The following is a 22,614-nucleotide window of genomic DNA, read 5'->3' as shown; positions in this document are numbered from 1 at the left end:
TCATTAAAGAGTAGCCCTCGGCCAAGGCACCTTTTAACCACATAGAAGCCAGTTGGGGTTGGCAGCCTTGGTCCACGTCCTCTGATGAAATGGCCAGCCCAGGTCACCATCCCCACGTTTGCCTGTCAGGATGTGCACAAGGTCGGAGGCGACTCCTGGGGGCCGGACGGTGTGCGGACAAGGGCTTGTGTATATGTGTGCGTGAGCAACGAGGTCACAGAGAACTTGCCAAGTCCAGGAAATTCAATCAAAGGACGACATGTGCATGCTGTGTAACCTAATCTTAGATGCCGACAGGGCCTTCGTTTTGCAGGTTTGAACACCACTTGTAGTCATTTGGCCCAGGTAGGTCAGAGACCGCATTACAAGCTAAAGAAATAACTTTCCTGAGAGGCACACGGGGAGCCTGTTTCATTTGATCACTTCTTAGAACACAGCTATATATTCTAGCTCCCAGTTGGAAAAAATATATATATTTCAAAGGCATCCATTTATCTCTTTCCTGTTTGGATGATTCAGCTTCTTCACAGACTGTTCCAAATGCCTGCTGCATCCAAGGGAAATGTGAATGGACCCCATCAGACTAGGGTGGTGGTGGTGTTATGTGCCAGAAAGCGGGCATGTATTTAATTGGGTTCTGAAACGCAAGAATTTCAAGTGATTTAGTTATTCATGCAATCAATATTTTATGAGGATTTCCTTTGTGCTAGTTCTTGGGAGAGAGAAAAGATTTAGAAATCGGCCCTGCCCTCAGGGAGCTCAGTCTGGTTGGTGGGGTGGGAGAAGGAAGTGCACGGGTGGACAGGTCAGTCAGCAGCTCAGGGGGGCCTAATACAGCCTGGGAAAAGCAGAGGTGACTTCTGGGGTGGGATGGGGTCACCTGAGCAAGTTCTGAAGGATAAAGTAAAAGTTAGCCAGGTGAAGAAGAAGAAGGAGGAGGAAAGAGCATTCCAGGCAGGGGAGGATATGAGCAAAGGCACTGAGATGAGGAACAGCATGGTCTTGCAGCTTGGTATTGCTAGAGCGTCACTTGACAAGGAAGAGGCCAAGGAGATGGGCCAAATCCAGCTCATGCAGAGCCCCAGGGGGCTACCCTGGGAAGTCTGGAGATGATATGCAATATTGGGAAGGGCAGAGGGGGAAAGGAGGTCCGAGGCAGGGAGGCCAGTGAAGAGGGAGGGGCAGATATCCAGAGGAGACGTGATGGCAGCCTGATTTTAGAGCATGGCGACCGGGAGGGAAGACTCTCGTACTCAGCCCCACAGAGGGGTAGAGCCCTGAGACAAAACAGTGAGGAAGGACAGAAAGGAGTCATTGGAGGACTTAAAACAGCAGAGCAGTGCACTTTCACAAGATGTGCATCCTCACGTTGACGAAGACGGCTCTGTGCACCATGGAGGACCAGAATAGCAAAGGAGCAGAGCTAAGAAGCAAAAACATGTTGGTCACACCGAGCTTTTCGAACATCAAGACCCCAGCTAAACAGGTTCTGCTTTTCGGCTCTTTGAGTAGTGCCCGAGGCAGCAGAGGGTTTAGACACAGTGCATTGGACTGGGAATCCAGAGACCCCATTATCGTCCTGGCTCTGCCTCTGACTTGCGTGTAATAACCTCTCCTCTCTGGGCCTGTTTCCTCATTTGCAAAATGAGGATTTGGATCTTTCCTCAATGGCCTTCTCACCTCCAAAATGCTCAGCTAGCTTCTGACTCAGGGCAGAAGAACGATTCCCAAGGCCAAGTTGTAGACACCAGGAGTCGGGGGGGAAGGTGGTGCTCTGGACCCCAGACACCAACGAGAATACAAATTCTTTGAAGGCAAAGGCCAAATCGTTTGATTTTGGCATCCTTCCTCAGCCTCACATCGCACCTTGCATACCTTCTATGTCCAATAAGGATGTCAGGGAGGAAGGAATTGAATGAATTGTATTCAAAAGTAGGCAGGATACATAAAAATGGGATTGGCAAGCAGTGAAGAGATTTAGATTAGGTAAATACTCACTGACAGTCAATTTGGGAGTCATGAGAAATGTTGCCTGAAAATGCCAGCCTCTAATTCTAGAGACAGAGAAGAAGAGAACTGACCTCCAACAGGAATCAAATAATCCACACAGCCCTTCTTCTTCTTTTTTTCTTAAACTCACTGAGTCAACTAGCCATTTTTAATATTGGTGATCAAAAATAATATTATATTCTTACCATGTGCCAAAGAATGGGAAGGGGTAGAGGAGACATGGAAAGTGTGAGCTGGTGAATGCCTCCAAGCAGTCTCATTTCTAGAGGTGAGTTCTACCCAAACTCTGAAACCGTTTTTGCATAGAGATGCAGCTTCTTTGCAGCTCAATTTCACTCCTCATCTCCTCGTCTGTGTCTGTGTGTGTGCGCACGTGCACACACGCATCCTACACTGATGAGAGGGCTCACTTTTCCAACTGGGGCCCTTGACAATTAGCAATACCGTGATTAGGTGGGAAGGACCAATCCTCCCTCTTCACAAAGTCGTTCTGAGTCTCCAGTTTCCAATTGCAGTCAGTGTTTGCACGATCTCGTCTTTAAATGCCTTCATGTCTATTCTTCACTTCTCCGCTTTCATAACAAGTCAGATAAGACAACAGGATCTCAGAGAACAGGGGAGGAGGACAGGTGCAGGCCTCCACTCCGCGCCATCTGCGTGAACCTTACTCGAAGTCCCTGAACCTCTCTGTCCTTCAGATTTCTTACGATGAAATAAGCCTCCTACCGCTCCAAATACTTGCCTCGCAGGATGGGTTAAAGAAGTTCAAGAGCCTAGGGCCTCTGGAAAGGCTTTTTTTTCTGTTCCTGGCACATAGTTATTATCCATGTTCTAGCTGTGGTGATGATAGTTATGGTGGGGGCGGTAGTCGTGGTGGGGATGGTTCTCCCGAGCTAATGGAACAGAGTGGTTAATTGTTCTGCCTAAATTGCACAGCCAGTTGCTGGTAGAGTGAGAATTAGAACCTAGCCTTTTTTTTTTTTTTTTTAAGATTTTATTTATTTATTTATTTATTTGAGAGAGAGAGAGAGAGAGAATGAGCAGGGGAGGGGCAGAGAGGGAGAGAGAGAATCTCAAGCAGACTCCCCACTGAGCGCAGAGCCTCATGCAGGGTTCTATCTCACAACCCACAAGATCATGACCTGAGCCAAAACCAAGAGTTGGTCCCTCAACCGACTGAGCCACCCAGGAGCCCCAGAACCTAGCTTTTTAACTGACATTGATGTACATCCCACTTTCGCCTAAACCCATAGGTCTGATTTGAATCCATTGTTATCAGCAATCTCCCCCTGAAACATCCACACAGGCTGTGATATGGGTTCCTTAGATGCTTCTTTCCATGTTTTTCCTCCTCCTCCTCCTTTTTCTCCTCTTCCCCTTCCTCTTCCTTCATTTTTTTTCTATTACTGAAGATCTGAGATAGAGATTAAATAAAGAACCCAGAAAAGAAAACCACTTAAAATAATTAGAAGGTTTCTGCATGTAATTTCTTATTCAGCAGAGCAGAGGTTAATTCCCTGGCCCTTTAGCTTAATAAATTTCATTACTTACATGATAACCAAGTGTTTTTCCCACCACCACTATGGGCAGCCGATTCACGGACCTTTTCATGAATTACTGCATAATGCAATTTACCAAATCCCCAAATAATTGTGGTCTAATTACACTGTTTTTGCCACCACCCTCCAAGCACAGAACCTCCTAAGCTTGCCACTTGAACCAAGTGCCATTTCCCAGAAGGCTTGCATGGCTTAGAGCCAAACCCCCAACCCCCATGCCCGGCCAGCTGTGTGCACAGCAAGAGGATTGTAGCGGCAACCATTCATGGCTTTGATGATGATGATGGTGATGAAAACCATGATTGCTACCATTTACCGAATATCTCCAAGGTTCCAGGCCCCACACTAACTGCCTTTCATGTACGGTTTCAACAATGTCCTAGGCTGGGTATTCACTTATCCCAGTTCTACAGCTGAGGAAAAGTTCCTCTGGAAGAAAGGAGATAATGACCCACCCAAAGTCACAGACACCAAGAGATAAGGAAACAATAACCAGCTAAAACTAGAACAGACCATTTCCAAAACCGGGGCATTTTCCTCATGCACCACTTTGGATCAAACCACCTGGGTTTAAATTCCAGCTCCAACACTTAAGAACCTCTGGTTAGACTACTTGACCTTTCCGAGCCTCAGTTTGCTCCTCAGCAAAATGGGTATAACCCCCTACTTCCTGGGGCTGTTGTGAGGATTCAAGGAGATAATGCATATTGGAGTCCCTCGCTCAGCACCTCGCTCAGGCCCTTACTGTGCACATTCTTCCTCCTCCCCCAACAGCAGTAGCTTCTTCAGCTTCAGCCACTGCCCTGCCTCCCAGCCCTCACTCTTACAGGCTCACACCCTCCTACATCGGTTTCCTCACTGCCCTGCCATCATCAAGGGAGACTGTCCGAGACCTACTTCTCTTGGCAGAGTTTCAGGCTTCTAAGTTTCCTTGCCTGTCTCCCACTATCCAAACTAACCTCCCCCAACCTCTTTCCCTGGTCCGTGGCCATCAATTTAGCCAAGGATGATGGCATTTTAAAGGTGAGAACCATGGGGCACCTGGGTGGCTCAGTCGGTGAAGCATCTGCCTTCGGCTCAGGTCATGATCTCGGGGTCCTGGGATCAAGCCCCACCTTGGGCTCCCTGCTTAGGGGGGAGTCTGCTTCCCCTCCACACTCATGCACACGCTCACTTGTGTGTGCTCTCTCTCTCAAATAAATAAAATAAATCTTCAAAAAATAAATACAAATAAAGGTGAGAATCATGACAGTTTAGTCAGGGTAAAAAGAGACAAAGAGAGAGACTCAGCTGGGACTACATTCTGCTGCAGAGCAAACAGAGCTGGAAACTACCAGGACTTAAACAAGGTAAAGGCTTACCTCCCTCACATAAAAGAGGTTCACCTTCTGGAGGAAGTATGAATACGGTGGCTTCATGGTCATGTAGGACTCAGCTTCCATCTGTCTTTCTATCCACTATCCTTAGTACTAGCCTCCAACTGCAGAGTTTCCTCATGCTCACACAGTAGCTGCTGGGGCTGCAACCATTACAGCTAAGTCTCAGGCAACAGGAGGGAAGAAGGGGGAAAGGTCAAAGGGCATATGCCCCCAGCTGTATTAACCTCCTACAAAGTGTTTTCCCAGAAGCCCCTCCCAATGACTTTCACTCGTACCTCACTGGCCTGTCCCATCTGCAAGAGCAACTGGCAAATATGGTTTGCGTGTTGTTTTGTTTTAATTTTTTTTTTTTTATCTAGGCATTTGGACGCCCAAGATAATGTGGTTTGTTACCAAGGAAGCTGGGGAAATGGATATTTGGCAGGTAACCGGCACCTTCTGCCATCAGAAGGAAGGAAAGGAGGCAGAGGAGGAAAATCAGCAAGTGTAGATCACCTACGCTCTCTCCGCCAGGCACTGCCTTTAAGGAGCCCACGGTCTAGTAGGAGAAGCAGACTAAAAAATAGGCCATCACCATGTAGGGTGATGAGTGCAATGACGGGGAGCACGTAAGGAAGGAGTTGCGGGGGGAGTGCCCAGAGGAGGTACTTAACTAGCCAGGAGCTAGGGGTGGGGAGGGGAGTGTGAGATTGAATGGCCCACAGTTGACAATTTTTCCCAAGCCTTGAAGGACAAATAGCAATCAGCCAAGCGAAGAAGCCGCAGAAGGTACTGCGGAAGAAGGAAAATCATGTGCAATTTTAAGGGGTAGAGAGTCGCAAAGAGACGGCTGGATAAGTGGTTTTAGATTGTTAGGCAGGAAAACTTTTCTTCCCTTCTAGGTTCTTTGGCCAGTCTAATAATTAAATTGACAGGAGACAGATTAATAGGAGCCACAAAAAAAAAAAAAAAAAAAAAAGTAATTTTGTATATACAGGTGTTCATAGAAATATGAGACCCAGAAGTACCCAAAGCAGGCACCTTTTATATCTTCTGGACCAAAAACAACACGTTAGTGAAGAACTGACAAGAGCAAGGGGTTTGGGTTTGGGGGTCGCAAATTAGTGGAGAAGCAAGAAGGGTTTTTCACACAGCCTTCTGGGCCCTGAATTCCCTCTCCCGTGATAAGTGATGCAGGAAAGATGTTAGGGTTTGAAGTCAACGGCCAAGAAAGAATTCTTGAGGTGTCTTTGGTGCAAAAAGGTGGTTTTATTAAAGCACAGGGGCAGGACCCTTGGGCAGAAAGAGCTGCATCGGGGTCAGAGACCCATTATATACTTTCAAGTTGGGACGGGATTAGGGATAGTTTAAGTCTGGAAGGAATTTGGAAGCAAGGTTTCCAGGACCTTGAGGGGGTTAGCTCTTGTTGTCTAGTAAAACCTGAGTCACAAGATCCTTCAGATGTATATCGGCAGGTCATATGCTTGAGGGTTGATCGCCAACATGTCTTGGGGGTGTAGAGATAAGGGAAGTTTCCAAAGGAATTTTTATATGTTAAAGTAGACTTACAGGATCCTGGGGGTTGGGCTAAGATTGCCTTTTGCCCTTAGCAAAGTATTAACATTGAAGCAGTTGAGTCCCTAGAGGACTGTCACTCCCTGTCTCAAGGACTTGTCAATGAGCTCTAGGTAGTAAGGAAATTAATAATTTTTCTTCTGCCTTTGTTTCCCACATCAATAAGGATGCCTCTCTTCCTCCTGGTACAGGGAGGGTTCCTTTCACAAGAGAGATTTAATTCCTGCTCTCAGGGGTCAAAGGAGGGTCAGAGTGTCCTCCTTGTACTGGCTGTATCTTAAGTAACTTTAATTCAAAACAATCAATAGCCACAGAGGCATATCTGGGGATGGCATATTCTATTTCCCTTCAAGATAAAGCCCATATCTTAGAGGGCCTTACCGTCATGGAAGATTCTGGACTTTGTCCTGAGGACAGTGGAAAGCCGTGGAAGGGTTTGGCGTGCTCTGATGGGAATGATGAGGTGTGCATTTTAGAAAGCGCCCTGGAGCAGCCAGGTAGACACAGGTTGGGAAAAGGAAAAAGACCAGGAAGCTACTTAGAATAACAGAGGCAACGAATGATGGCTTCTGGCTCAGATGGCAGCAACTGGAAGGAAGGCAGTCAGATCATATTTAAAATGAGAGTTAGCATCACTTCCTGATCAGTGAGTGGACATGAAGCCGGTCAAGGGGACAGAAGTAATCTCCCCGTTTGACAGGTGAAACACACTGCTTTTTGCCACCCTAGAGCGACTCCTGAACAGCACACTTACTTGTAGCCAAAGAAACGCTCTACGTTGTGCCTTCTTCCACCCCAGATGGTGTTTGCTAGGTGCACGTGCGGGGTGCCCACACCTCACAAATGGCACCTGACTTGGGCAAAGGAGCCAGAGAGAATAAAACTGAAGCAGGTAAACAATGACGTCTCCATTGAGGAGCGAGTCCCAGCCATGTCTTTCTTCCATCTGCTTTATGATTAAAAGGAACCCACGAACGAACGGGACCTCTTTGGGGGGCTGAGTCATTCAGGAAGGACCAAGATCCATCTGAAACTTTTGATCGGAGACGTGAAATCCTGACTGGGCATATCTCCCACTGCTGGGCAGTACAATTAGCAAATGACCCGGGGATGGTAAAGAGATGTTCAGATGTGATTTCATAAGAATGCGGTTGCAATAAGCATTCAGAATATGCTTGCCATCAATTTGCTGTATACACAATATGCTACTAGTGCAATCTTTTGTGTATGCAGTTGACCTTTATCTCTGGCAATCTTGTCCTATAAAGAAGAGTGAAATCCTCCATTGCAAATCATTAACACTCAGGAAATGGCTTTAATTTGCATGCTGACAAAGATATTAACTCGGGTGGTGGGGGGGGGAATACTACAACACGTCCTTTTGTCTGAAAGGCAGTTCAAAATCTGTGTTGTGACTACAGTTGACTGAAGTTCAATTGCTGTAATAAATGTATTCCAAATTTCATTTCAATTGCATTTGCATTTTAATGAATGATCCTCACCTTCTTGTCAATTTGGCAGCCAGTCTAGATTTATTAAGTTATTGTATAAACAGGGCATTCTAATGCGGGAATTTAAATGCAAAATATTTGCTGGGTGCGTTTGAACTGGGGCTGCGTTTGAACTGGGGCTGCGTTTATTCATTTGCCTGTATGGGTTGCCTGAAAATTCAAGAATTTAAGGATGGCATTTCAGATCCCTTCTTTCCACCGGGTTGGCTCTGTCCCCCTCCGAAATCAATATGTCTGGGTGGGCTGACAAAGCGAGGCATGAGCCAGCCAGATGAAAAGGGCTCTCCAAGTCTCCAGCCTCCACAAACTGAAAAGAAACTGATTTATTTGCTATTATTTGAAAACAGTAAAATTTGTTAAGTGAAAATTTCCCGTGTAGGCAATTCCTGTCTTCAAGAGCAGGACATCCCCGAAATCGGATTGCCAGGAGTGTTTGTTCATTTTAATGTCATTCTGCCTTCCTCGTTGAACCACTCCTGGCTTTATAGCCTCATATTTCTTGCAGGCAGAGACGGAAAATGTGAGTGCAAACCAGCTGGATGCAGAGCCCTAATACCATTAAAAGTTAGGTTCTGTTTTGTTTGTTTTTTTAAAGTACATCTGGGCTGTTGGTTTTTAACAAAGTGATTTGCGGTGGTTAATCCCATGCCCCCCCTAATAGAAAGGGTGAACACGAGTTCCCTTTGCTACTCCCCCAGCTCCGCAGAACTCCACAGCTTCTCAAAAGGCCCCTGTGAAGGGAGCTGGGGCTGCTTTTGATGCTGTTCATCCTAGTTTCCTCTAGGGCCCTGGGGATGGAGGCGGATTCGGGTAACGGGAGACTCATTGCAAGCAGAGTGCCCTCAAAGGGTGACAATGTCCGCTATAGACTTGCTTTAAAGAACTTTCTGTGATGAAGTGACTGCTAGCGTGTGTTAAAGTTTTATTTCAAATCCTGTAGCAAGGGAAGCAGGCTTCTAATAGAGCCAGTTCAAGGATTTCTTTCTGGAGAATTGTTTTGTTTTGTTGGTTTTTGTTTTTAATAGGGGAAAGGGGGCAGCTAGACAAATGCATCTCAGACTTCAATGTGTATATGAATCACCTGGGGGGTCCTGTTAAGATGCAGATTCTCATTCAGGAGGTCCGAGGGGGACCCAAGATTCTGCCTTTCTAACAAGCTCCTAGGTGATGCTCATGATGCTAGGACAAAGAGCACCAGACTTTGAGCAGCAAGGAGCAAGGAGCTCAAGGGAGGAATGGTTAGTTAAAGATTAAGAGGCTTGTTACAAGTCTGGTGATCCAGCTGTGTGGGTAAATCTAAAACCCCGAAAGGGCTCTTAATCTCATCAGAAGATATCAGAAATTTGCACAAATATTTTATTAAGTATTCTAGATATTTCTCAGATGAGTTGTTAATTACTTTATGATCTAAGTTCTGTTCTGGACCATCTTTTCTCGGGTCTGAGGCAATTTCTTTCTTAATATCATATTTTATCATATCTAAGAGGGACATTCCCCCACCCCACCCCCCACATTTTAACATCTCTGAACTGGGGATGTAATGTAAAATTATTTCTTAATTTAACTGGCATGGATTTTTCCTTCTTTGTGGGTCAAAAATAAAAGTGCATCTTATAATAGATAATGTATTGGTCAGCTATTTTCACCATAACGCTATGTAACAAGCTGCCCCAAACCCAGCGACTTTCAGTAAGTATTTCTTCCTTTGTTGGTGTGTCTGTAGGTTAACTGGGGTCTGGCCAATCTTGGCTGAGATTAGGTGGGTTCAGTTCTGTTCCTCATGCCTTTCTCATTCTTCTGGGTTCAGCAAAATAGTGGGTTTTGTTATTGTCATGGGCCCAACTGAGCAAGCTTATTTCAAGCCTCTGTTCAAGTCATATCTGCTAGCATCCATAGGCCAAGGAAGTCACGTGAAAGCCAAAAGTCAGGGTGCTGGGAAGTATATTCCACACTGGAATGCAGGGAATGGGAGAATGTGAATAATGACTTTAATCTGCCATAGGTGGTATCTTGGACTGGGTAAAACATGGTCTAAAGGGGGAAAAGGTAAGCCACCAGTTTCTATTCTATAAGCCTAGAGACGAACTCTGCATGCAACATATATAGCCTGGAGATACACAAAGTCAAAGCTTTAAAGCTTCCTGCTGAATGTGCTTGACTTTGCAGCATGCAGGTGGAGAGAGGAAAATTCTGGACCCAGCCCTCCTGGCTTCTAATCCCTGCTTTGCCACTTTCCAGCTGTTATGGACCCTCATCATTTACCTACCCCTTGCCCTGTTTTCTCACCTGTAAATCACACCGAACCCTCAGAACTGTTATCGAGTTGGCAATAACAATTATAGCTCCCAATCATTGAGTCCTATGTACTAGGCACCGTACTAAGCTCTTTATGTCCATCATCTCATTTAATCCTCCCAAAGGCCCTTCGAGGCAAGAACTAAGATTTTTCCCATTCGGAGATGAAGAGGCTGTAGTTCAGAGAGGTTTTTTTGTGTGTCTGTGTTTTTTAAAGATTTTATTTATTTATTTGAGAGAGAGAGAGCACGAGTGGGAGGAGGGGCAGAAGGAAAGGGAGAAGCAGGTTCCCCACTGGGCAGGGAACCCGATGTGGGACTCTATTCCAGGACCTCAGGATCATGACCTGAGCTGAAGGCAGACGCTTAACCAACTGAGCCACCCAGGTGCCCCTGTAGTTCAGAGAGGTTTAAAACCTGCCTAAAAGACAGGCAAAGTAAAGGTCCCATGCAGAGGATGTCCCCTGCAAGCCTCACCATGTATTTACTGCTCCTCAATTCTGAAGGTGCTTGGGAGAAAAACCTGGGCTTCCTTACTTCTGTGCCTTTGGTCTGTCTCAGCTAAGCCCTGCTAAGAATACTCCTGTTGCCAAAGTGAGCAATCTCCATTCATGGGATCACATGCAGGCTCCAGTACAGAGAACATATGTCCCTTAAAAATAAAAACCCACCCCCATGCACTGGTTAAGAATAAGTGGCACTGGGTAGAGGAAACTTTCCATTTTATAATTGGCTTCTTCCTCCGCTTGCCTGATGCAGTTAATTATTTTACTCCCCATCGTTCCTCTTGCGATGTTAGCCAGGGGAGTTTTACAGCGTGGAAAGCGGTGAACAGGAGGCCCCGGGTGAGTGGATTTAAAGGCGAAAACTGCTCTTCCCTGCAAATAGCTCCCTTCACACAAATAGCCTGGTAATCAGCAATAATGATGGAGAAAATGTAGGGAACATACAAGGGAATTAGATGGGAATTTGCTAAAATATTAAGTATTTTTAAATGGGCCTCTACAGTACCGTGGGAGCACTTCTCAGCTCACTGAATGAACATCTTGTAGCCTGAAGCTCCCAGAATAGACTGGTGTGTCTGATATGAGGGCCCAGACCCTCCCCCCCAACGCTGCTCATCTCTCACCCAGCTCTTCCCAGAAGATCTAGCAGCTGGGAGTCTGGCTGCCTTGGTTGAAAAGGGGTGGTAATTCCAACAGAACACTTACTGGCTAGATTCCTCAAGCTGGGTTCCCCTACCCCTTTCTGTGAGTTACAGAGGCATTCGTCACTATTGGCATCCTTAGGGTTTTGTTAAAGAAGTGGCTTTACACGGTGTCCTCCCTGTACAGATCCTTGAGCGAAATCTCTTCCCAATTTCAACACCAGGAATAAGTAGGCATCTCCTGAACAGTTCTTTAAAAATTTTATGGACATTAGGAATCACATGAGGGATTGTGCTTCCTTCCTTGCGTTAGCCACTAGGATGGCTCAGGGCCAAACTGGCACACTCGATCACGTGGTGCAGGTTTTGACACCTGTCTTACCTGATTTGGGCCTCTTGTTTTCCCTGCCTGTATCACTTTTTAAAAATTTTTCCAATACTTTTTGGAATAAGAACATAAATGAGTCAAATAAATCTCTCACCGACCTCTTGATTACAATAAAAAGATAGATCACTAAGATTGCAGAGGTAAAGGCTGTGAATTCTTTGAGGATGTGTTCACCTTTGTAATGCCAGCGCCCCGAACAGAACTTAACACAGGGTCCGACACCTAACAGATGTCCAGCCTAAGGCATGGCACTTAACAGTCAAGCCCTTTTTATTTGCTGTGACATGGACCTGTCACTTTTTATAAATTAAATAAGGCTGTGGTTAATCCTTACAGCCAAAGACAATATAAACAGTTAAGTGGTTCCATGAGCGTAGGCCTAGATATCTGATCACACTGTAATAGTTTGCTAGGGCTGTCAGAACAAAGCACCACACACCAGGTGGCTCAGCAACAGAAATGTATTGTCTCATACTTCTGGAGGCTAGAAGTCCAAGATCAGTGTGTCAGGGGGTTGGTTCCTTTGGAGGCCTATGAGGGAGACTGTTCCATGCCTCCACCTAGCTTCTCATGATTTGCAGGCCATCTCTCGTGTTCCCCACTGGCCTGTGGAAGCATCACCCGCATCTCTGCCTTCATCTTCATATGGCATTCTCCCTGTGTGCACACCTTGGTCCAAATTTCCCCTTTTGATAAGGACACCAGTCATATTGGACGAGGGGCCCACCCTACTCCAGCCACGACCTCATCTTAACTAATTGCATCAGCAATGACCTTATTTCTAGATAAGGTCACATTCTGAGATACTGGGAGTTAAGGCTTCAACCTATGAATTGTGGCAGGACACAGTTCAATCCATAATACACACCTTTCAGGATCTAGTTGGTTACAGGTTCTTCAGGGGAAGACAGAGGCTTTGAAATCAGACACTGAAATCCGAGCCCAAAGCCCACCAAACTGGCCAGGTCTGTTCCATGTCTGTGGGACCCCTGCCATTGCTATGCACAATATCACACACGATGAGTCTTCTCCACACCTGCCCCCACTCTCTGTCCCTGAAGACTGTGGTCTGTCCTAGGACGGACAACTTTCGCTGACGACCTTTCACTCCCTAAGAGAATCTGGGCGACACCAAGGGAGGTTTCACAGCTAAAGGAAAGCTCTGACACCTGCCAGTCATTGCCAAGCCAGCCACCCAAGTTAGCCAAGGACCCAGTGGCCCATGGAATCTCTAAAGTCAATGGAAGGCATTTCCAGGGTAGGCAGACGAGACTTTCCAGCAGAAACATCCCGACGTTCTATAAACAAGCACAACGGACAGCTGGACTCCACAGCTGAATCCACTACCTGGGTTCAGACCCAGTGGAGATGGCAGCATCTACATACAACATGGAGCTGTTGTGAGGACAAATAAGTTAATCCATGCATCTAGGAGTGAGGGGGTTGGGAGGGTGGGGCACAGACATAGTGGAGGGTAGGGCTAAGTTCTACCACAGATGTGAAATCTCATCATTGCCTAGTTCACTGCAAAGGCCTCTTATCTGCATGATTTATTACATCTCAAGAGCACACTGGAAGCGCTTAAGTCTTACTGACATCCTGCAGCAGAGAGGCCTCTACAGTTCTGTTACTGGGGTCCTGCACAAGAGGATGTTAGATTGAGTTATTAGCAATGAGCTTCTTAATTAAAATGGTAAAATCTACTGCTTCCTGGAGTAGCACCCTGGTGCAAGGCTGTGGGGAAGCAGCAGGTGCCCAGAGCAGCAGTGTCCCCTGGTATTTCCCTACATTTTCCCATCTGGGACCCAGCACTTCTTTCCCTTTCTCCCTTTCTCCCTCCCGCCCTCCCTTCCTTCCTTCCTCCCTGCCCTCCTTCCTCTTCCCCTTCTTTCCTTTCTTCCTTTCTCCCTTCTTTCCTTCCTTCCTTTTTTAGAGCAGGACCTTTCTACTACAAGTCTTAAATAGAACACCAGTATCTAAAGCAAATACAATGCATTAGTAGCACAAATGTATTGTGCAATATCAGATTTGACTCCATGAAAACTAAACTTGCTTAATCTAGAACTGTACTTGCCCAGGGCCTTTGCATATGCTGTTCCCTCTACTTGAAACACTCTTCCCCCAGAAACCTGCATGACACCCTCTCAGCAAGACCTTTTGTTGATCTATTTATTTTTTTAATTTCATTTCATTTCATTTACATTCAGTTAATTAACATATAGTGTATTATTAGTTTCAGAGGTAGAGGTCAGTGATTCATCAGTTCTATATAACATCCAGTACTCATTACATCATGTGTCTTCCTTAATGCCCATTACCCAGTTACCCCATCCCCCCACCCCCCTCTCCTCCAGCAACACTCATTTTGTTTCCTATAGTTAAGAATCTCTTAGTTTCCCTCTCTGATTTCATCTTGTTTTATTTTTCCCTCTCTTCCCCTATGCTACTCTGTTTTGTTTCTTAAATTGCACACGAGTGAAATCATAAGGTAATTATCTCTCTCTGATTGACTTATTTTGCTTAGCATAATACCCTCTAGTTCCATCCACATTGTAGCAAATGGCAAAATTTCTTTTTTTTTTTTGATGGCTGAGTAATATTCCTGTGTGTGTGTGTGTGTGTGTGTGTGTGTGTGTGTATCACATCTTCTTTATCCATTCAGCTGATCTTCTATCTAAAATTGCACACACCCCTCCACCCCTGGCAGTCACTCTCCCCATGTCCCCATTTTATGTTCCTCCACAGCACTTCATATATTGTCTACAGTTTACTCTTTGTTTTTGTCTGTCTCCACCTGAACTTCACGAGTGCAGGAATTCTGTGGCTGTTTTGTTTGCTGCTGTATCTCAGCACCCAGAATAGTGCCTGGCACACAGTAAGCATTCAACAAATTTTTGTTGGATGGTTGATAATGATGCAGCTATTCAAGCAAACAGACAAATATCAAGTTGGGCGTGAATTAATGCAATAAAGAATCTGACTCCATTTTTGATGTGTGACTGTTCGCAGCTTTCAAGCTCCCCCCACTGCCTCTTTCCCTTCTGCCCACACCTGGGAAAGCTAACAAGAAAGTCCAGCTGCTGCTTCTTTTGGTGCTGGAGGGAAGCTCAAGCCACAGACAAGGGACTGCTCACCCCAACCCCACTCCCTGACCACGATAAAACCCTAAGCCAGTCACCCCTCCCTGCTCTCGCAGGCTGATTTCAGACCTGCTTGGGAGCCTTCCCTGCTCCGCCCAGAAAGCCTCATTTTGTAAGTATTAAGTCACTTCACACATTTTTAGTGCATCTGTGGTGTCAGTTTCAACCTCTGAACCAAATTTTGAGTAAGAGGTCTCAGTGAAGTAACACAACAAACGTTGCTGTCACATCAGCCCCAGCCCCCAGGGTGGCTCTGCAATCGCTTTGTTTGCGCTACAGCAAGAAAACCCTCATTTGTGAAATTAAGGGGTTGCCAATGGTAACAGTTTTCTTTTTTATCAGGTTATCTTGCAACCTCAGGACACTCTTTTGATTAGTGGATTCAGAAGCCTGAAAGCAAAATAGAAGCACACTGTTGTTTCAAACACGAATTCCACATCATATCAACTGCTCGCATTCCTAAACCTAAAAATAAAAGCCAGGCAAAAGCACCTAGAACTGACAATTAAGGGCCAAAGTTATCTGTAATATGGTTTCACTGTTTTACCTTAGGTTACACATTCATTTATTTTTGCACAATTTTGTCCAAGAGGAAACTGAGAGATTATTTTGCTGTGACAAGAATATGAACTGGGATAATGCCTGATCCTTGCCTGCAACGGGCTGGCTGGGCTGGACATGTGACAGATGGTGTAGACATTCAGAAAAGTTGACATGAGCTGAGAAGCAAGGTCTGAGTTTAGAAAAAGATCACTGATGACCTGCCTGTGACATATTTATAAGAAACTCACATACCATATTTCATCTAAGCTGTCACTGAAGCTAAGACACATCACTTAAAACAAGATATAAACACTGCCAATTAAATTAAAACAATGCTTTCTTATCCTTCTAGAATTTCAATTTCATAAAAATATTATGTCATGATTTTTAAAAGCTCTTCTTCACTCTCCTAGACAATTTTTTATATATCACTTTCTGTTTGCATAAAAGGGAAAATATAAGAGAAATACATTGCTTAAGAGATTCTTCAGACTTATTCATATTTAAAGTCCAGCTCTTCTGAATCACATGTTTCCATTAGAGTCAACAATGCTGGATGCAACATTTCTTAAAAGGATGCTTTGCTATTGTGGCCAAGATTTTCTTCCTAGCTGCTGACCCCCAGTCTGCAAATTTTGATAGTGGCACAGTTTTGATTTTAGAAGAATATGTTTCAAAAAAAGGTGGGGAGGTTTCAGACCCCAGCTCATGATCCAGTGGTTTTGTGGTCTAAAACATCAAGGGGGGCTATTGTGTGGTCAGGCTGTCCGGAGTCACAACCAAGTTTGACTGTGTAGATGATGACAAACACAATACAACTGCCATTTGGCTGGCAGTGACTATAAGACACCCTCATCTCAAACGTGTTAAGATGTGGAAAAAATGTGCATTGCAGAATTGGTCAACACAATAGAAATGGCAGGAAAAGCTTGTACAAGATGAATCGATCTGGTGTAAAACAGGATGTTTTGTGGTTCTGCACTGTTATTAGCTTGAAAAATTGTTCATGAAAAATCAAACATTTGCAGATTCCTGAAGCATTTGTACAAGTTCTATTTCTAGCGACTCCCAGATGGGGGCTCGCTTCAATCCAGACTCCAAAGCCCTAGACCACCTGTTCCCGGCCAGTTGCCAGCGTTAGCTCTGGCCACTCTCCCATATTCCTTCTGTGCTCCAGCTTTTTAAAGACACTTGGAGTTTCGTGAACGGGCCGTCTTCGGACTCACCTGTCCTAATCAGTTCCAGCTGGTACAATGAGGTACCACAGACTGTGCAGCTTGCAAACAACAGAAATTTATTTCCCACAACTTCCCACAGAGTCAAATAGGTGGACAGACAGAGAGATGTGTTTACTCCTTCTCCAACAGAGTGCTGCCAAACTCTAACCCCAAGGTGAGAAATGGCAAAGTGGGGGAGGTGTATAGACCATCAGGCACAGAATGTCTTGGCATCAAGATGTCTGACTAGGACAGTGGTGGAGTCAGCAAGAAAAGAATCACGAAGTCTCAACTTAGGTTACGTGACAGAGCAAGCACCTATACACCTTATAACTCCACTTCTGCAGCCATTGTGAAGCGCGTGAAGCAAATGTGAGCATTTAGGGGAATCAGAGGAGGCAGCCTTGGCCAGGAGCCCGGGCCCTACAGTACTGATCTGCTACTGATTATTATGGACGAGCCCCCTTCCATGCATAAATGTGTCTCATCCTGTGGGGATGTGGATCATTATGCTCATTTCATAGCACCTAACAGAGTGCCTGCACATAGTAGGTGCTCAATAAAGACTCGTTGAATAAAGGAGTGAGGAAGGAACTGAGACCAGAGAGGTTAAATATTCAAGGTCAGGTCCATCTGACTCTGGAGTTCCAAAGGCAAGAAGGTTCCTGCCCTGCAGGTATGACGGTGCCCTTCAGAGATGAGCAGTCCCAGGACAATATGGCATTGTCTTAATGGTCAGCTCAGCTTTGTTGCTCTCTCCCTCCCTCTCTCCCCACCCCCCCACCTCCAGCGTGTTGATTCGGTCAGTGAAGATAGGCCGCGGATACTTCAGCATGCTGCGAGAGGAGAGTGCCTTGAAAAAGAAGCTACAGCAACTTCAGAAACTCAAAGAGGAAGAAAGACATAAATTCCAGCCAGCCAAAAAGATGTCAGAAATCCATTATGGTGAAATTCTTTTGACGTAAGTAGATGTGGCATCTGCAGTGCCGACAGTCTGGGGAAGGGCCATGCAGAGTGTAGCCACCCGGCTGGGCTGGGAGATGGTGGCTGTCTCTGACCGGAAGCCCCCTCTCGGGCTGGCGTCTGACCATTTCTTTTAGTCGGCTCCAACCTACCTTGTCAGCCTCACCTCTTGGCACTCAGTGGGGTGTCTTCTACAACAGATGTCTGTCCTCATGTCTAATGCCAAGAGCTATATCCAAGAACTCTTGCTGGTCCCCAAAGGTGCCTCTTTCCCTCTCTTTACCAGGCTTGCCCCTACCCCTAGGCCTCTCCTCACGCTGTTCCTTGGGCCTTAAATACCCTTCCCCACATCCTCTTCCAACTAAAGTTCTACTTATTAAAAGCCCAGGATGAATGCTGCCCTCTCCTGATACTTCCTGGACTTCAGATCAAGCCCCTCCAAAACCCATTCAGACTCAGGGTTCCTGTAATGTGTTTGTGTGCTGGTTTACTATAACCCACATTAGTATCTCTCTTCTAGACCTTCAGCTGCATCCCCGAATCCTAGCTCAGGGTCCACCCAAAGCAGGTGCACAAGAAATGTTTGTTGGTTTGTTGAATAAAGTAGCCCCCCTCTTTCTCTAAAGGTCTTTCCTCTGGTTGGAAGAAGACCATCAACAGATGGGTCCATTATGAAATGTCCGTTCACGTAACAATAGCAATAGGGACTATGATAGTAACAACCACAACAATAATTATAATGAGTGTCTACTATGTGCTTTATGCACATCTTTTCATCTAAATTTCAAAACATTCCTTAGATTGGTACTGTTATTACCCACCCCCTTTTTAGAGATTAGGAATGAAGTTTAGAAATGCTCACATAATTCCCTTGTGACTAAGGTCATAAGTTAGAAAGCATTCCCTGAGTCCCAATCTGAGTGACACCAAAAGTCCTAGGCTGCACCATTCTGCATGGATAGACTCCTAGGATACTTAGAGTTGAATGAGGCACAAATCCAGGATGGAAAGGAGGTGCTGAGGCAGGTGGAGAGGAAAGATGGTAGAAATGGCCTACCCCTATAGCCATTGTCCTCTTACAGCAGTGGTCTCAACCCTGGCTACACATTAGAGTCGCCTGGGCAGTTTTCAAAATACCAATGCCCAGGGGAAGATGGCAGAGTAGGAGGACCCAAAGCTCACCTCATCCCACGGATACAACTAAATAACACAAAATATTAATGCCCAGGGCACTTCCCAGGTCAACTACATCAGATTCTCTGGGGGTGTTCCCTGGACAGAGTATGTTTTAAAGTTCCCACAATGATTCCAATGTGGAGCCAAGGTTGAGAATCACTCTGCTAGGGCTTCAAGGACCCAAATTGCCAGGGTTGCCAGCTACAGAGGAAAGGAACCAACAGCAGATACCCCCTTTCCTCCGCAATATGTCCCAAATTCTGTTCTTCACAGTGTTAATATACAGAAGTATCGATATGTGCTTCTTTCCTTTTTTTTAAAGATTTATTTATTTATTTTAGGGAGAGAGGGAGCATGAGCAGGAGGGGCAAAGGGAGAGGGAGATAGAATCTCAAGCAGACCCTGTGCTGAGCATGGAGCCTGATGTGGGCCTTGATCCCAGGACCTTAGATCATGACCTGAGCTGAAACCAAGAGTTGGACACTTAACCGGCTGTGCCACCCAGGCACACCTCAATATGTGCTCCTGCCGTGTGTTTCTCCTTTACTCTGACGCCATGACCACACTCACACTTCTGACACCAGATGTGTGAGGTTTTCTCCCACACCAAGCAATTCTCTGAGACACCGGTTGGGCATGCTATCATCCAACTCAATTCTGACTCTATTGACCTGGAGGTAGCATCAGATCCCACAGGTTAAGGGCTCAGTCCCACGAGACTGCCCCCCCACAAAACAAGGGTCCTATCAGTGAAATCCTATAATGTGTGACCTTTCTGCATCTGGCTTCTTTTACTTACCAGAATGTTTTTGAGGTTTATTCCAAACAGAAAGCAGATTGGTGGTTGCCAGGGGTCAAGGGAGTGGGGGAGTGGGGAGTGACTGCTTAATGGGTAGGGGGCCTCCCTTGGGCGTGATGAAAATATTTTGGGACCACACTGAGTTGATGGTTGCACAACCATCAATTCAAATGCCATTGAATCACACACTTTAAAACAGTTAATTTTATGTTATGTGAATTTCTACCTTAATTTAAAAAAGGGGGGTGTTCTGATCTGTGAGGTCCTGGGGTGAGGGTCAGGGGGCTGGACGCTAATGGTTGGGGATCTCCTTAAAGCTCAAGATTCCAGGTGATGTTTGCAAACGCCAAGTGCAAGACCATGAGGGGCTGGTACATTTCTAGTTACTCCTCCCAGAACGTGTGGCCCTTGGCAATCCCAGCTTGTTATAAGAAGGGTCTTCTCTTTGACACCTCATTTGTGCAGACCCTTGGCTATGGTTTCTGTCCCTCTTGCCCTGTGTGCTATTTTAGAAGGAAAGTTAACTTTTTCTAAATGGGCAAATGTCCTTAAGACCAGGGCAGCACCCATGCTAGCTTACCTCTGTGGTCTGGAGGTTCAGAAATGTGGTTTCATTTTGTCTGGAGATTCCCACTTTGTATCAGCTCTTTGCTTTTTTATTTTTATTTTTTCTATTTTGTCCAATGTTTGTGATTACTTTTACCCTAAGGGTCCATCTAAATAAGCTGGGCTGTTATTTGTGCATTCATTTATTAACTCATTTACCCATTCTAAGATGAGAGAAAATATCTATGATTTACCATCCCCACTCCATGCTTTTTCAGGGGTGGGTATCCCAAGGAGAAGCCTGTTTTGGAGAGCTGGGGTATTCAAGGGAATATGTAGATACAGAGAAAGAGCAGAAGTGCTTTACGTAAGAGGCAGAATGGAGACCTCCAGAAGACTGGCCAAGAGTGTGAGCAGAGGGACCCTTTGGGGGAGAGAAGAGAGAAAGAGAGCAGCCAGCACTGGGAGAGAACAGAGACATTTAATGGGGATTTTTATGAGGTTCTACCTCATAGCGTGAGGCGTAAATCCATTTCTCTGTTTCCCCACAAGATCTTCAGTGAGGTATCAATGGCCCCTTAGTGTAATACAGTCTTGGACCTTCATCTTAGCCAGTTGCAAAGTAAGTTTGGGGGTGAGGAGGCTATGTTGCTCCAGGCCCCTTCTCACTGCACAACCAACCATTATTTATTGAGGACCTACTATGTGCAGGCCCTCTGGGGTAACTGAGATATGAAAAGGATTAAGGGACAGTCCCCACCACGTACAGTATAAGCACAATAAAGCAACCCGAGGGTGCCCACTGAAGTGGCCATAAATGTGCCTGTAAAGGAAACACACTCCTGCCGTGTGTTTCTCCTTTACTCTGACGCCATGACCACACTCACACTTCTGACACCAGATGTGTGAGGTTTTCTCCCACACCAAGCAATTCTCTGAGACACCAGCGGGGCATGCTATCATCCAACTCAATTCTGACTCTATCGACCTGGAGGTAGCATCAGATCCCACAGGTTAAGGGCTCAGTCCCACGAGACTGCCCCCCACATCAGATGCCAACCACAACACCCAGGTTGTCACCTGTACTTCTGACTGACTGGCTATAAATCAGGGTTCCCCTGACCCACTCCTTGGGTTTAATCATTTTCTAGAGTGGTGCACAGAACCCAGGGAAACACTAACTTACATTTGCCAGTTAATTACATAATAAAGGACACAGATGAACAGCCAGATGAAGAGGTAAATAGGGTGAGGTCAAGAGCTTCTGTCCCCATGGAGTTGGGGAGTGCCACCCTCCTGCTACGTGGATATATTTACCAAGCCCAGAAGCTCTCTGAATCCCATACTTTGGGGATTTTTATGGCGGCTTCTCCGCATAGGCATGATCTAACATTAACTCAATCGCCAGCCCCTCTCCCCTTTCCTACAGGATGGCAAGTGGGGCTTTAAGCTCCAGGCTTCTAAAGATGGTGTGGTCTTTCTGGTGGCCAGCCCCCATCCTGAAGCTATCCAGGAGCCCACCCAAGAGTTGCCTCCTTAGAGCAAAAGATGTTCCTACCACGCAGGAAATTCCAAAAGATTTAGGAGTTCTGTGTCAAGAACCAGTCTAAGACCAAATATTAGAACAAAAGATGTTCCTAGTGCTATTACCACTTAGGAGACTACAAGGGTTTCAGGAGCTCTTTGCCAGAAGCCAGAGGCAGAGAACAGTAGATACCTTTTCTATTATTTCACTAATCCCCATCCCCTCAACATTAGGGGGCAAAAAGAGAGTCTGGATAGAATCCCCAGAAGTGTGACGTTTGAGCAGGATTTTTAATGCTGAACAGAAAGAGGCGTGGTATCAGGATCAGCCCAGTAGAAATTCCTGTGGCCAGCATTTCTGGTTAGGAAGGCCAGAGCTAAAAGAGGAGGGCGTTGATGGTGTCATCTTTTGAAAACATGATTTTCAGAGTGAAAAGAAAGCAGGCAAGTCATGACCTGACCCACCTGCATCTAGCCACTCAATGAGCCACCAATGAAGTCTGCTCATGGGATAAAGGCACATGATAGAGAGAAGGCCACTCGATGAGTAAGGCGGTTCTTACTCATTCCATGAGGGTTCCAAGAGCTTAGTGCAAAGTCTGCCTTCCCTGAGCCTGGTGGTGCTTAGAGCCCGGGACTCCTAGTGACACTAGCCAACTGACAGGCTTTCCATGATACAAAGAGAAGGAATGAACTTGGGGCTCTTTCTTGCAGGAGCTGTGCTCAGATTACTGGGCAAATGGACAGGGGCTGGGGAAGGGGGAGAGAAGTCTGTTAAAGATTCTCCTACAACTTTTTCAATAGTTCTGTTGCCACGTCTCCCTTGTTTGGATGGTGTTTTAATCTGTGGTCATAGAACACGAT

General features: G+C 45.7%; 1 protein-coding gene across 1 annotated transcript in view; it reads left to right on the top strand.

Annotated features, from left to right (window-relative positions):
* Positions 1–22,614, top strand: part of CCDC60 (coiled-coil domain containing 60) — a 154,912-nt gene that overhangs the window by 84,563 nt on the left and 47,735 nt on the right. The window contains exon 3 of the mRNA XM_036121065.2: positions 17,533–17,703. Coding sequence (XP_035976958.1) covers positions 17,533–17,703 — 171 coding nt within the window. The remainder of the gene's footprint in view (positions 1–17,532; positions 17,704–22,614) is intronic.

The sequence above is a fragment of the Halichoerus grypus genome, chromosome 13, assembly GCF_964656455.1.
Source record: "Halichoerus grypus chromosome 13, mHalGry1.hap1.1, whole genome shotgun sequence".
Classification (NCBI taxonomy): Eukaryota; Metazoa; Chordata; class Mammalia; order Carnivora; family Phocidae; genus Halichoerus; species Halichoerus grypus.
Note: the sequence above shows the minus strand (reverse complement) of the source record. Positions and strands in the feature narration are given on the sequence as shown.